The following is a 17,173-nucleotide window of genomic DNA, read 5'->3' on the forward strand; positions in this document are numbered from 1 at the left end:
GGCATAATCCTTTATCCTTTCTAATTTTAAAACCAAGCCATGCTTTGCGAGAAGATTCAATTGTCACAAAATATTTAAATATTGGAAAATAATTAGAAAAAAGTACATAAAAAACTCTGCATTGTTCTTTTTGGTGAACATTTTGTCTTAAAGAATAAAATAAAAATACATTTTTAAACCAGCTAGCATGTGAAAAAAATGACCAGTAATCACATTTCTTAAACAATTTAGGTAGAATATCAATGTACTTCAGATGTATTTGCTAAACTACAGCAGTATACACATAGGGCTCTATTTATAAAACAGGGAATCAGACCTGCGTTTCAATGGCAGTAATTGATTCCCACGAGGTAATGTTTGAGGGAACGTCATACTCCCTGTTTTTTTAAATAGAGTCCTTAGAGTACTGACCTGATTATAGAGACTGTATTTCTAAATTAGTTCTCCTAAAGCGTACCCAAACTCAGAATTTTTGCTCTACATAAAGGGAGAGACAACTCTTTTATTTAAAGTAAAAATTTTGTTTGTATTTTTTAAGTGCAACACCTTTAAAAAAAAAAAAAGGGTGCAGCACCACCCCTTTAATTCTTGATCGCCTAAGTGATAAAAAATTAATAGGAGTAAAAAGCCTCTCCGGATACCTACCAAGGAGACATTTGGCTGCTTTTTCTGTGCATCTCTCAGCATCTCGGGCATGCACAGAAGAATCCCTTTCATTAATAAAAAAAATTGCTGTTCTCATGCCTGAGCAATGAGATGGGCAATTTTTTACCCAATCTACATCATCCGAATCCGCACTTGCTCAGTACGTACAAGATTGGGTGACGCAGGAAGAAGAACCCGTAAGAAGAGAGAAGATGTCGGCGCCCAGCGCTCCCTTTGCGCCAGGCAGGACAGTTACATAATTTTAGTGTAGAATATATAGCCTCTTTTAGATCTATCAACAACTGTACAAGATCCTGCACAGTTGGATACAAATTTCATTGATTGATTAGGTGTGTTTTCACATTGGCAAATCTAATATTTTACATGGATAAAATATTAGATTATACCTTGTATGGTGGTTCTAAGTGTAAATCTATCAATTTTTTCAGAATGACTCTAAACAAGACTGTATATATGGCTAATTCAGTTTATCTAAACAGTTCCTTGGGTGTTGGCCTTGGTGCCATTTGTGCAAATATGTAAAAGAAATTCACAACTACTTTTTAGTGATAACTAATATGTGTTCTTAAACAATTATTTTGAAGGCTGTTGTCTATTATGAGAGCAATCCTGGACCTGTGCTAGACTCAGAGGTCTTTTATGGCTGAAAAGGAAGCTGAGAAGTGCTTGTCATCCTGGGATGGAAGTGGATGGTGGCTGTAGTTTACCAATGATATCATCCATACACCAGTATGAACACATGGTTCAGAAAAGAGCCACAAAACTGGTGAATTCTGCCAATGTTTATAGTCTAGTATAATTGGCAGTCTATTTCAGGGGTATTGGGGAATTCTGAAATCTTGTGCTGACCATCTACTGAAAGATCATGTCTGTTATCTGTTTTCATTTTCAAGATGTTAAAAAAGTGTAATTCCCTTAACCAATAAACATCAGTTGTTCTACTAACTGAAAATTAACCAATACCTGCGGATTTAAACTATTGCTGGGAAAAGATTTTCAATCTGTTTAGTGCTTTTAGATTGGAGTAAAAGGGAAAATCAGATGTTTATTAGTCTGGTATTCATTCTAGCTATGAACATCCTTTCATTTCTTACCTTTTCTTATTAAATATGAATTGTAAGGAAGACTATTAATATCTTCCAAACAGGTATAATTGTTAGTAACAAACATCCCTGAGAGATATACAGTGCAAATTCTGCATTAAGCAGTGATTGTCATTTGTTCTACAATGATAGAGTAGATCAGGAGAATACATAGCAGATAGTAGTGTCTGTAAAGAAAGTGCCATAACTGGTATTTGCTTGTTGTCCAATGCCAGAAAATTCCCACTGGCAGCGTGTGTGGTATGAATAACCACAATACAGCCAATCAGAAATGTTTACAGAAAATTCTGGCACTATAATTAACAGCCTGATCAATGTTGTAAGGTATACAGCATGTCTAAAAAAGAATGTTTGTTCTTTCAACTGCTTAGTTATCGTACAATGTCTGTATATAGATGTATGGCCATAATTAGATATAAATGAACATATCCTCACTTTCACATACTTTGTGTTATTTATATCTAGTGGGCCACGGACCCCGCTTTCACCAGCCAGAGCAGACCATGTCCCCGGTATGTACCGCAGGCTCAGGGTGGTGGCTGGGTTGTGTTTCTGGATCTGAGCCTGCAAAGGGAGAGAGGGCGGGTTCTAGCACCATGATGTCACTCTAAAGGAAAGTTTCTCCCCGCGCATGTGCGGTCCGGAGTCCATAAGTTTAGTGGTCCATAGGTCTGAAAAGGTTAAGGACCACTGATTTATATGACATACAAAAAATTAGGTGAATTACTTAAAAAATATGTTTTTGGATGATTGTGTGACTTCAGAACTTTATAGCCAAATTTGTGCTTTCCTTGCGGTAACATAATTAAAGAAACTCATGCTAAATACAGGAAACTAATTGAAAAATATAAATGTATCATTTAATCATTTACTTAGTGCTGCACATCTTTTTGATTTGTTACTTAATATACTGTTAGATGGCTTTAAATAAGCTCTGTTCTGGGTGTAAGGTAAAATCATTCCTGATTCAGATCTATTCACTGCAAATGAAGTGTACAGTTTATTACTAAAGGGCCTACGCTTGTATTCTCAACAGGATAATGGATGGTTGACACCTAATACATCATCAGAGACCCTAATAATCCCACAATATACTGCATGTAGCACCATATTCTAGAGATCTGTTGAAATGCTTGCTTTAATTGGCTACTCTTCTATTACCCTGGTGTTCTAACAATCAGCAACATAATCTTCTATTAACACAGAATTTGACCCTTGGAATTAATTCTTTGAACAAAAGGCTCACAGAAGTGACATTGACAATAAAAAAGATTACACTCTTCTAGAAAATGAACAAGTGTGGTATATTTGTCTATAGACAGCTGTTTTCTAATTACTTGCCTGGGATTGTCAAAATGAACAGGAAACACCAATTTTGAGATAGAAGTTTTGATAGTAAAAAAGGAGCAACTTAAAAAAAAAAAAAATCAGGATTGCATTTATTATCAGTAGTATGTGTGTGCTTAATCTATTATGCCTTGAGCTTTACAAGTCTAGCAGTTCATCAAATACATAAAATAAATATTACTAAATAAAATGATTGTTATCAAGACATGCACAATGTAAATTAAAAAAGAATCCTGGAAATATAGTTATAGAACTTTATGGTAATTTGAGCTCTATGCACATGTGCTGTATAGTTTTATATGTCAGAGAAAGTATTGTCAGGCATAAAGGGGTTAATTGGCAGATACAGATTTGGAAGTTCAAAATTATTTTAAATGCATCTGTTCCAAATGATTGTGTCTGACCAGCCAATGCCTTGCTAAAATGCAAATAATTAGCATTATTTTTAAGGTATTGTGAAAGGAAAACTAACGTACAAGTTGCATGAGTTGGAATGTGGTGGATTCTAGCCTACTAGGTTGTCCAGTGCTAACAATGAGCGTGCCTTTTTTATATAAGTAGTGTTTGCAGACATCTCGGAAGTGTCTGAATGTATAAAGAGTATGATTTACATGTAACGGCATTTTACATTGTAGAATGCTGAGGATTATAAGTTTGGGATGCATTCTTAAATGGCCAGTGGTATGGGTCAAGGGTAAATTACTCTACATCTATATATTGGCGGGTAAGTAGTAGTAGCAGCTGTGTGCATGTATAGATTACAAATGATGTTTTATTTGTAACCTAACCCTAACTTAATTCCAAAATGAACATTGCAGTGATAACTTTATGGTGCAATGATTCTAAATTCTGTTTATAGCAACCAGCAGTTTATCTGAAGTACAAAGATATATATGTTTTAAACCATTCAATAAAAATATATACCCTCCTTTGTAGATAAATCCTAATATATTTGAGTTTAAAAGAATAGGTGTACATTTTACAATCATGGCTTTTTGTGGAAGAAAATTGTGTCTTGCTTAAGCATTACATTACACACCCGGCATGCGTGATACTCTACTAACCCAAAGTGGCGAATAACCGCTTGGAAGGTGTACAATACATTGGCAACATTTATTGTTTAAACAATGGCTTCACTAACTGAAACTTGATTGCCCAAACATAAATACATAAATTCAAGGAAAGGAAAACACAACATCATCAATGAAAAGACAAAAAGAAAACTAGAAAAAAATTCTTGTATAGTATAGAATTACACCACAGCAAAGGTGCATTTTGCGATGTGTGAGTATATATATATATATATATATATATATATATATATATGCACACCAACTTTTATCTACACATGCATCTATAACATAGAAGTAAGTCAAATTTAAATTAGATTGGAAATAATCCAGAAAGAAGAGTAATACTGTAGAAGTATATGCTCTTGTTGATATCTACAATAAAATTCTATAAATTGTTGTCTCTCAAATTATATATAAAAAAGTAAATACACCCAGTGTTCTATATATTAAGATAAATGCTTCAGCTGCCGGGGGAGTTTGCAATACTTTTTCTTTTTTATTTTGCACAGGTCCCCCCTGGCAACTAAAATGTTAAACGATCAGTTCCAAATGAAAATCAAACAGTTATTAAAGAAAAGAATGAGAGAGCCTCACTCAGAGGTGCGTATTTACATTCTTCAAACTGTAGCGGTGAAAAATAAATCTAGTTAAGTGCAGGACATTCCTAGTGCTGCTGTAGTGATGTTTTTTTTTGTGGTTTTTATAAGTCCTTTTGAGCACATTTCTTTTGTCTTAGTAGTGATGCATTCCGTAGCTATGTGAAAGATCCAGTAGTCTTCACTTGCAGCCAGTGCTTGAGTCAGGGTTAAAAAGCTCCTTGTACAAAGGAGGGAACAATGAATTCACTATCTCAGGATGAGATTGCTTAAATACCTGCAGCTTCTCTCCATGTAAGTTGCAAAGTGCAGTTATGTTTGGTATCTTGGCTATTAACTGTAAAGAAAAGAAAAGGCTGGTTACAAAAGTTTAAAGGTACAAATGACTAAATATAGGTATAGTACTATTAAAAAAAAACAAGTACAGGTAGTTCCCGGGTTACATACGAGATAGGGATTGTAGGTTTGTTTCTTAAGTTGTATTTGTATGTAAGTCGGAACAGGTACATTTTTTTAATAAATGCAGTTAGGACAGATGTTTGTCTCAACATATTATTAGGCAGCGTGGTGTCAGTTACTGTATAAAATCCTCACTGTGAATTAATCACAAACAAAGCAAAAAAAAAAAACATTTATGGAGCCTGGACAATCATTAACTTCTGGAGCAAGTTGCTTTGACATGCAAAAGGAAACAACTGCAGAGTTTGTCTTGGTCATTAAAGAATTACAGGAGCTTGCAGAACAGCAAAAGATTTCTTCTGCAAGTCATGCAAACCGCCCCCTTCCCCCATCAAACCGATGTCCTGCACACAAACAAGCAGGGAAACCCCATTCGTATCTAGCAGTCGTCCATATGTCGTATGTCCTTAACTTGGGGCTTATCTGTAATAGTAGCAGCAAAATGTTTTTTTTTTCCCTCTGGATTCCATCCCTTTTTTTCCACTCTGGATATGTCCTATCCCTTAGCCCTTCCTCCTTGGTTCTGGTACCACAAAAGATAGAAGAAATGCATACCAGAGTAAAGAGCTCATGGAGAGCCCAAAATTTCTTGAAAACAGTGAATGAACCCAAGATGCTGTTTACACACACCGATCCCCAAGATGATACAAGAACTTTCCTATTGCTATGTTATTAGCCACACTCTGCTGTCTAGCCTGCAACTTTACTTTCTTGTACACCATCAGTGGGCTGGATGGAGTATGCTCATAAGGAAAAAAAAGACAGTAAATGTCAGAAGAACATCTAAGTACACTGTTAATATGGCTAGTTGATAACAAATTGGCCTTTGCCTGTGCAATTAAAGCTTAGGTTATTGGTTAGACAAAAAGTGTGCTCCACTAGGAAGGACCTTACATTTTTAATATGCAATTATTAGGTAGAAGACAAGAGCTAAATACAGAGTGCTCCCTCATTTACAGTGCTTTAGTAAAAGCCATTATCATTACTGGTGTATCTTTTATATGTGCAAATAAGTTGTGCACTCCATCATTTGGAGTGTCATTTTATAATTGAAATTTGTAGATAAAGTGTAGAAAAAGCACTACATACAGTCCAACAGAAATTAAGACTCCATACAGTTGCAGGGTTTGGGAGTAAGCTGTGGAAACAAACATGTATCTGTTGTTGAAAGGTTAAAGGAGGTTGTCTTTCATCCAAGTAAGGGTGACCCTGCCCAAAGCCTTTTTAGGGAGCAAGTAAAAAAATATGTATGACAACTTATTTTACGTTGGTCTGAAGGGAATGTCCTCAATGTAAGGTTGATTGAGACACTCTTTGGGGCTTGGGGGTGAGTTTTGGGGTTTCCAATGTAATTCATAGGAGGCAGTACCTGTACTGTAAAGGAGTCTGTGTTGTCACTGGGAGCTAGTTTAGGTGAAGAAAAAAACAAAGCTGCAGAAGTTGAAAGTGGATATTGAGATGATCCTGATGCATAATTAGAATACCTGGGCTACATTATAATGCTTAGCTTTTTGCATAATTTGGGGTTCCCCCAGTGTTTTGTTTTGCAGACCCTGTGAGTTAATAAAAGGAAATATGAAATTTATTTGGCATCTATTTGGCTTTTATTAGAAGGTTGCAGACGGACATATGGGTTTTGCTGTATGATGCTCCCAGTAAACAGATATTCAAACAGACCTAGATCTAACAGATATACAATATATAAAAAGCACTTTTAAGACAGACACATACCTTTGCCAGTGTCTCATCATCTAGGTGGTTCTTCTGAATTACATGCTGAAGTGCAAAATAAATTCTCTCTTGAAGCTTTTGAACTTTCCTTGGTTCTACCAGCCACGGTCGATCTAATGCAACACATTACACACAGAAATAAAAAAGGATTGGGTCATTAAATGCAACACAGAGCAGCATAAGTGCAACAAAAGAACAACTGGATCACAGTCCCTTAGTCTCAGATGGCACTGAAATCTTTCAGTTTCTATGTGAACTAAGCAAAGGGATATGTCCCTGCATAATCGGAATTTCTTTAAAATCGTATAAAAATGTGTTCAAACACAATAGGATGTTATGACATTTGCACTGTGCTTGTTTACTATATAAATATCAGCAGTCACTATGTTTCTCTTCAAGGAATAATTAAAACATCAAAGGGTGAAAGCAACTTATGATTTGCCTCTGGTGGCAATATTCAGTGTGTATACTTGTTTTTCATGAGGTTTGTACTTTTTGTCACAATGATGGTCTTACATAAAGCCAAGGAGACATTTATTACTAATTTGTTAAACAAAAACAAACAAGAAAAAACTTAAAAAATAAAAAAGAGAGAATGTTGTATCTGTGGATTTGTACCTCTCAACAAGATGTTAGGAGCAGATGGGGTGCATTATCAGTGGCGAGGTTTTTGATCATTCATTAATTTCTAATTAAGCGTAATTATAGGCAAAATAAATGCATACAGAAAAAATCAGATTAGCACTCTAACTAAAGCTGTCTGGCCATAGACTGATCTCCACTGGGGGAAAACTGTGATCTTTATAGGCTTGACCTGAGACAGAATTGACTATACAAAGTGACAGTGAAATCCAAGAGAGTAAATTCCATGTAGGTGCAGACCTGCCATACCATGTGGCAAGAAACGTTTTTTTGGAGTTGCATGCACTAATGCAGACTTCAAACTAATAAATATTTCATCCCATCTGAAAAATAGCTGGGAGGCTAACTACTGAACTGGAAAGTTAGCAGGCCCATGCACATATTAAAACATCCACAGAAAAGGTCTAAAATAAGATAAATGTCATGGGTACCTGTCGATTAATAAAAGAGAAATTTTTTGTCTCAGGCTAAATGAAAATGAACTGTGACATTCAATGGTTAAACAATTTAATCAGAAGAATATCCCCAGAAGGATTCCCTTTTACTTTCATCTCTTATGCTTTCTTGTTAGAAAAAGAAAAGAACATTTGGAACTGAGATTCTGATAAAGAGGAGGGTGTGTCGCCTTTCGGGGTGTACAAAATATATTATTGTCAGGATAGAATATTCTGTGACTGTAACAGAATACACATGAATAAAGCAATAGATGATTTATATTATTTAAAAACTGCAACTGAACAACTCAGCCTGCATTAGGGTAACTATAAATGTCAATTACTGTGATTTTCAGCACATAACAAATCACCAAATATGGTGGAAGAAAAAAAAAAGTGATAGAGATTAACAAAAAATTCTGGATGGAAAAGTGTCTGGATGTGTGTGACTTGGCACTGTACAAACTAACATTTTCAGAATACAGTGTACAGTATATGGAGATTATATAATTGTATATAAAAATGTATATAATTATATACAGTGGATTTTTGTCTCGCTGAGCTCATAAACACAGCTCATAATGATTTTCAATAGGAAGTTCACAGACTTGATTTTTCTCCCAAGAGAGAAAAATGATTTTAACATGTGTTGTGCAACACATAAACACGTGCACTAACACATCAACAATTTTGTGCAAATGAACATGAAAATATAGCTGGGAATAAAGGGAAAGGTGAATAATATGCCTTAATAGATAATATTTGCTGTTAACATGATAATTAGTACCTGGTGATATTAATACGGCTGCAGAAAACAAGGCAATTTCCTCCTCGGTTAGCTGGAGGGAACATAAACTCTTTGCAAAGTCGAATGCTTCATTCACTAAGTCATCAGAACCTGTAGGCCAAGGAAAGCAGTATGAGAGGGAGAAGCTAATCATTGTGCAGTTCTGTTCACAACACAGCTTGCCATCATGTCGCAAAAACAGGTGCTAGTAGGAAATAGTATTTTGGTTAGTTAAAATCTCCAATTTTCAATTGACATCAAGCTGAGAGAGGGAGAGAGAGAGAAAGATAGATAGAAAAAAAGACTAGATCTAATTGGCTTTTAAAATAGATTTTTTTATATGTCTATATTACTGTTTTACCAGAGGTTATATTTTCTTATGGAAGTGCAGCACAATTTAGCTTTGCTTTTATTTCAGTGTAATTGACTGAATAATTGAAATTATATTTAGTATGAAAATAATGAAGATACGACCTAAAAAAAGCTTTTCATGATCTGCTAGTAAAGGCTAAAAGTGCAAATACAAAATTCCATTGTTTATTATGAAACCCTGAGGATGATGTTTAACAATTTACAGCCAGAAATTAGCATTATGCTGGTCATTTCTTTACTTTTTTTGTATCTGTTTGTTTAGTATCTGTTACAACAAAAGACATGCACATATATCCAATTAAAAGAACAGCTTGAAGATGAAATCATTAGATGCAAAATACTCACACAAGCACAAACAGCACATTTTAAAATATATATATATATTATGTTTTTATATATAAATATATATGTATATATTTTTTTTTCTTATTTTTTTTTTAAAGCAGAGGAATTGTCAATGTCAATTGGCAAGGCAGGCACATTTAAATATGTTTAAAATGGGAATCTGTCAATTTAAAAAGATCCAGATTTAAAACCCCATCTACAGTTGAGGTAGTATACCTCTCCAGTGGCCTCTGTGTCCTACCTCCATTCTAGTACTTCATCTCCTTGCAGCGTCTGCAATATTTAACACTTCCAGGAGTATTAGGAACCTGTTTCCCTTTTCTGGATCACACATTTATATCCCCCCATCCTCAACATTATTGGTCAGGCATACAAGTCAGGCATACAAAACTGCTGGACCTTTAAAATGCTGTAGACACTGAGGTCAGGGCCGTCAACAACTTACTCGTACTCTACTTCTTCTTTTGTAAGTGATTTTGATCTGGATATTTTTTAAATGCACTGAGTCAAAAGAAAAAAAATACAGTCTTTAGCACTGGGCAAACACAGGTCGATGCATCAATCCAATGTTGACAGTAAATTTTTTTTTTCTGGACAAATTAAAGACGCATCATGATTGTTCAATAATTGTTATATATCTCGGTTCTTCAATGCTCATTAAAACCTCCTTATGTGCATTTGAAAGTGACCCTTCTTTCTTTAGTACATGCTTAATGTGACTAGTGCTTTTCATTTGTCAATGCAAAATGCATTACAGTGTAATACAAGCACATAATGCGGGACAATGTCTAGGACCAAAGATGGCAGGCTTCCTTAAACCGGATTAGTGCTGTGTTGAACAGGATTAGCCTGTGCTGGGCAAAACAACAGGTCGGCATGGTCGGACAGAGAGAAAGTTGACGTGCTGTTTGATACCATGCGACTATACTACTACATCATGCTGTAGTTACAGAAAGCTCAGCAAAAACAAACATCGGCAATGGGGAATTCAGGGAAGATGCAGAGGCGTCACCATACGACTACGGGATATGAAAAAAGCTGTCTTCAAATGAAGTTCTCTAAGGTAGATTGTGACTCTTTATAGATCACTAATAAATAAAACTGCTATGTACATAAGCTTGTGTTGCTGCATATTTTTTTGTTTAACCCACAGTATGATAACAGAATAAAATTACCTAATGATTTGAACATCTGCATCCCTCCGTATTTTCCTTCAAACAGAACAGTGTTGTTTAATGGATTGAAGGCACGACACATTCTTACTAGGACAACTTCTAGGCAGCCTGTCAGAAAGAACAAATAGAACAGATAGGATGTAAAATAGCACTATAATGGGAACAACAATATATGCTTTCTATTATTCTGCAGATACTAAAAATGCTACAAATGGAAGTTCAGACATTATAATTTCACTAGCCAGTCATATGTGGGCATGATAAATGCCAGCATATCAGAAGTTTGTTTTTATAGTATGGAAACTGTATGTAACTTTTCAAAAACAGTTTGAAAAAGCATATGAATTATTTTATTTTTTTTGCGACACATCGAATAAAAAAGATTTTATTCTCTAAATTCCTTATCAGAATCTCTTTCAATAATGATGACTTGATTTTTAATGAACTGTGTAATTTTCATTTTATATTTAAACCCAGCATGAAATTGTGCCACTACATATGGTACATAATAATGTATTAGAGTCCTCAGGGGATGTAGGTCTGTAAGATATCACAGGGCCTCATTTATGAATATGTCTGAGGAAAGAATTGTCTTTGACAGTGTGAGATGCCCTACAACCAATAACAGCTAATGAAATGGGCTGGTATAATATAACATGGTTTGTCTAAGCTGGAAAGGTCTGGAATTCCTGCTCCTGTCCTACATGCAGTGGTTCTTCATTGCTCCTACATACATCCCCAACTGACCTTTTATTCCTCCAATGAAATTCTAAAGACTTTTAATATATAAGTCCACTTATAACTCCTTACCATAAACTGTTCCAAAAAATCTCTAGAGCGGCCCGCCACTGTCTTAAATTCTCTTCCTTGTCCCATTAGGCATGCTCTTATTTTTATCACATTGAAACACATTCTCATAACCCATCTCCTAAAAAAAATTGCCCACCTCTCTCTTAACTGCAATGAATTAGCCAAAGTTCTAGTCACTCTATCTAATGTATGTCAAACTCCCCCAGCTCTTAGATTGTAAGCTCCTTTGTTATAGTTTGTGCTTTTTTGATGCAATTTGTAATCTGCAGTCCTTATTTTTTGTACAGCACTAATAGTAATATGTTAGCACTTTGTAAGTAAAAGAAAGTAATAATAATAGTTGAATATGAAGGGATTAAGTTTTCCAAAGTTCAATACGTGGGTTGAACAGAACAACTGCTTTGCAAAATGTTATTGATTCAAATATCTTATCAATATAATAAAAAATGATCCTCTATAAAAATAGGTTGTGCAGTGGCTAGTCAGTAAATGTTTACTGTACAAGTAACAGTGCATACAAAATGCTAATTGTGCAATGATAAATGAACTCCTGCTATATGGTTCATTAATATTCTAATTTAAAATATTTTGTACAAAATAAGCAATACAAAATTAGCTTTTTTGAATAAAAGAAACATGACATGTCCAGAAACAGCTGCTGTAATTATGAATATGAATTATGGCCAAGTACTGTGCTGCTCTCAATATTAATGTTATATGCACAAGAGCACGTTTCAATATTGCAACACGCTGTTTAAAGTTCTCTGGAGATCAGCAGATGACCTTTTTTTTTTATATTTAATCTATGCAGTCAGTGGTTGTTGCACAGAGGGTCCTGTGCATGTTTACATATTAAATATATTATATATATTTATATTAGCACTTTATTGTAACCTGCTTGTGCCCATTCCTATAGAGCTTGTATACCTGAATATTTTACATTATGAAGCTAGGCGTAATCTGAAAATGAAGAACAGTCAGTCAAAACTTGGTTTTGCTTTAAGATCCTATAGATTCAACATAGCTAGGTCCTAGGTTCAAATATAGGCCAGGACACAATCTGCATGGAGTTTGCAGGTTCTCCCCATGTCTGCATGGGTTTCCTCTGGGTACTCCGATTTCCTTCCACATTCCAAAAACATGCAGTTAGGTTACTTGGCTTCTGCCAAAAAATTGACCTTAGACTGTGTTAAAGACATATGACTAAGGTAGGGACATAAATTGTGAGCCCCTTTGAGGGACAGCCAGTGACATGACAATGGACTTGTGTACAGTGCTGCATAATATGTGGGTGCTATATAAATACTGTGTAAAAATAATAATAATAATATCCATCTTATTTGAAAGTTCAGGGTAAAAGATTTCATAATGGGAATTGTACCCTTGACAATTGCAACAGAGGTTCAAATCACACATCTATCAATTAAAATTGTTAGCAAAAGTGGGCAAGAAAACTAAAGTTACAATGAAGGCTAACTTATCAGAAATGATCACTTGCTGATTAGTTTTTCATAGAATGATTATTTTACAAACGCATACATTTGTATTTTAGGAAAGCTAATATTTATACCAAATCAATAGTGAAGGGGACAATTTGTAAAGTACCTTTAAAGGAGAATCACAGTTCCCATCACAGTAGTTTCTAATAGGTATTTCTATAGCTGTACAGTAAATGATTTAAAATATTTATTATAGGAAACTACTGACCTGTAAAAAAAAATCTGTAAGGAATGGTAAAAATTCTGCTTATACAGGACATTTGCATCTGATTTATCTGCTTACCTGACTTAAGTAATAATATTTGATCATTCTGGCACAGCTCCATAAAGCCTGTTATTCGCTTTGCAAACTCCACCACATACTGTATTGCATGAGTGATCTGGATGGCACACTGCTGCCACAAAGCTTCTCTGGACTGTTAAATACAAAAATGTGAAATGACAATAAACTGCTAAACAGTTATTAGTGACATAATAGGTTTTTCAGTATGAATTTTTTTATATTTTTTTCTATTGTAAAGCAAAGTAAATAATTAAAACAGTAATAAAAACATCTCAAGGGGCTCTATTTCTAAAACAGGGAATCTAACATTCCCTTGTGGGAATCTTCCAGGTCCATGTGTTTTAATGGCAGTAATTGACTCCCAACAGGGAATGTTTGAAGGAATGGCAGATTCACTGCTTTACAAGTAAAGCCCAAAGTGTTTTTTGTTTCATTCTAAATATAATTACTACATTGTATACAGCAGTTAGTAGAATCATCTTTTAGTTGCTTCTGCAATATACATCAATCACATTATTACTCCTATAAAGTAATTTTACCACCTTGGTCACATATGGAGAAAGCAATGATTCGTTCTTCAGACTGGTAAACCTTTTAAAGTGAGTGCCACAGTAAGGCTCAGAGCAGCAGTTTTTGGTTCCACAACCTGGAGGGGTATACTGGACATTGGATCATGCAACCATGCCTGTCTGAATTTAGCCCAAAGCGCAACAATTGTTTATTACAACTTAAGAAGATGCAGATACAAAATGTTTCATTTCATATATGTGTGTATATGTATTGTATGTAAAAAATATAAGCTTCCTGTAAATGACTATTGAATTATATAAAAACATCTTCATAAAAACCCAACTAAAATGCTGGAATTACAAAAAGAGAAATTAAAAAAAAACATCACTATCCTATATGTTATTGTTTATGTAACATCGGTCTGGTGGAAATAATGCATAATAAAATGTTATTCTTGATTGGTTAGGAAATAATATACGCAAGAAAAAAAAATTAAAATGTCACTGGGCTGTTATTTTACTTTTACATTGAATGGTTAATCTGAGTCTGCATTGATATTATAGTTACTGAGAAGTGTGTGTGTCAGCGTCACCATGATATGATTAACATAGAGTTGATGTATTTAATAAATGCTCTTCTCTATAGTATACCACCATTCACCCCAAAGCCTTCACATATTATGATGAAATCATGCCCAATGAACACCTAATCACAGAAATCATCTACCTTTGCTGTGTGCCAAATGTAATCAAATAATGAGCAATTCCAGGCAACAATCAAAGCCTCTGATTAGGCTACTAATACTATCAAGCAAACATAACAACTGTGCATTAAACAGAAACCACATGAGTTATGTGCACACACTGCAGACAGCACCTCACTTTGAAATGTACTTTATCATTCAGATTACCAATATAGAAGACTATGTGAACTGGTACATTATTACTGAATGGAAAAGTTAAGGTTGGCTATGCTACCTTTAGGCACCTAGAGGTGATTATCTTTAAGAAATGATGGTAATATTTACAGTAATATATTAAACATAACTAATTGCTTTAATTGTATAAAATATTAGAAATGTATAAAATGTATAATGTATAAAATAATCTAATTTCCTAGTTTAGTTTAATTTACGAAACAGAAACGTCAATTTTTTTGTACACTGGACCATCACAATTGCATAACTATTGCAGCATTACATCTTAGGCACCACAAAAGTGGATTTATGAATAATTTATTTTTGATGAAAAACAATGTGTGGAATGTAACAACCCATACTAACATTTATTACCTTTCATTGAGGTGAAAATCTAGTACGTATTGTAAAAATATCTAGGCTAGCATTGGATGTACTGATCCATCATCTTCTCTCTGCATAACAGCTCTATGTAGTCAAGTAATCCTCTAAAAAGAGGCAATCTAGCATTGCACAGTCATTTCCTGTCCCTGGTGACTGCCTTGTGGTTCTCCAGACTTCAGGGGTGACATATTTATGTCTATGACTCTACAGTTGGGCATTACTAGTGGTGGTATAATATTCTTCATTACCCACCAAGTAATTCCTACGTACAATAATTGACAGGTTAATTTACTGTAAAGCAGTTAAAAAACCAGGTTGATGCCAAAAAAAGTTTTGAATAAAGTAGGAATGGGTGTCTGGTTAGAGCCCCTTCTATGGAATAAAAAGGGCATTTTTTCCACTCCTGGGTCCAAAGTAAACTGTTGCTGTGTAGCTGGGAGAGGTAAACTGCACTGTGGGCAATCACATTTCTGGGAAAAAAAATAGTCCCCATCTGCCCCTATTTACTTGAGTAGGAGTGGTTGGGACCACGACTGAACCCACTACAGAATGCTACGGCTCACCGTGTATCTGAAGTGGTCCTGTTTGTTGTCTAGATCCCATTGCGGACATACCGTTTTAATCCTTGTGCCAGTGACACAACAGAGAGAGAAAATCTCTTAAACATAAAAGAAATTCTCTAAGACAGTTACCACCAGAAATGTTAATCTTGTCACAACCTGAAACACTTTGATTTCCCATTTATACAATAAGTTTAGTATACATACACTTTTATCTGATCTTAGACACTAAAGATGGTCATTAATTAAACATTATACATTACACCTTTGCAAGGGATCATTAAATAAACCCAAATGTCTCTTCTAAATGATATTGCCTCATACAAAGTAATGGTAATAGAGTTGATGTATTTTATGAGAGATTTTCTCTGTATTTTGATGTACAATAGGATTTGTAAAAAAAAAAACAGAAAACAGTACTAGCCAGTGTTCTATCTTTTTCTTGTAGTAAAAGGTCATATATAAAACAGCTTCATTTTTCAAACAGCACATCACAGGCAAGTGGAAGGATTGCTGTCTATATATATATATGTACACATTTTTTTGTGTCTAAGCAATCCATTCTATAGTAGAAGCACACTGTACTGACCTTTAAAGAAAAGGAACAAGGTTTCAGTAAATATATACTTTTTATGTCACCACATAAATTCAGCTGACTGTAAAACTTTGCTTAGTGGTTATTTGCAATAAAATATTAAAAAAGATCTTGGCACTTACATTAGGAACTCATTTATCAAAGCTCTTCAATATTGGAGCAGATAGGCTACCATTGAAGAACCTGGGTGATCCAGCAAACCTGAAATGAATCTTGGCCAGAATTAAAAATATTTGCCAAATAATAGCAAATTCATTTGCTGGATCAACCAGGCTCTCTTTTGATAGTGTATCTTCTCCAGTCTTTAAAAGCTTTAATAAATTAGGCCTGTAGTGATATGTGTGGTTTATATATCAGTAGTTATTTTGTCAAATGTTGTTTTTTTACAATGAAATGTGTGGTAGGCAAACATTGTGTAGCATAACATATTTGAGACAATGAAAAGCTTTAGTTTGAATGTTATATACTGTACCTTGCTCTGGTATACTTTAATTTCTTCATAGCTATGGGTCTGCCAAGCTAATTGATGTAATTCATCCACTGTGTATTGACACGTCTCCAGATGGGATTTTATGATATTTTGTGCTACTCGATCTGTGCCAGGGATATAAACAAAAAATTAGTACCTATTAACAAATGTAGATTAACTGTTTGGAGATCAGTAAGTATGTGTAGGGGTAAATGCTAGATACATGGTTCACGTGTGGCTGGAGGATGACTTTTGCATCATTTACTAGATTATAGAACATTTACTAATATTCAAAGATATTCCACATTCTCAGACCTCCAGCATTGCTAAGTTTTCCATATTTATGGATATTCATGGCTCCTCAACCTTGCCAATTTGTCATATTCCAAATTTTTCAAATGTCGGCTTTTACAATGA

The 17,173-nt window shown here is 34.7% G+C and overlaps 1 protein-coding gene across 2 annotated transcripts in view; it reads right to left on the minus strand.

Moving 5' to 3' along the window:
- Positions 1-3,072: 3,072 nt before the first annotated feature.
- Positions 3,073-17,173, minus strand: part of RORB (RAR related orphan receptor B) — a 147,750-nt gene continuing 133,649 nt past the window's right edge. For both annotated transcript variants that reach the window (XM_072404143.1, XM_072404142.1), the window contains exons 5-10: positions 16,760-16,881; positions 13,323-13,455; positions 10,731-10,838; positions 8,839-8,949; positions 6,976-7,088; positions 3,073-5,122 (exon numbers count right to left, since the gene is read on the minus strand). In XM_072404143.1, the coding sequence (XP_072260244.1) occupies positions 4,967-5,122; positions 6,976-7,088; positions 8,839-8,949; positions 10,731-10,838; positions 13,323-13,455; positions 16,760-16,881 (743 nt within the window). In that variant the 3' untranslated portion in view covers positions 3,073-4,966. The remainder of the gene's footprint in view (positions 5,123-6,975; positions 7,089-8,838; positions 8,950-10,730; positions 10,839-13,322; positions 13,456-16,759; positions 16,882-17,173) is intronic.

Source organism: Pyxicephalus adspersus, chromosome 3 (genome assembly GCF_032062135.1).
Source record: "Pyxicephalus adspersus chromosome 3, UCB_Pads_2.0, whole genome shotgun sequence".
Classification (NCBI taxonomy): Eukaryota; Metazoa; Chordata; class Amphibia; order Anura; family Pyxicephalidae; genus Pyxicephalus; species Pyxicephalus adspersus.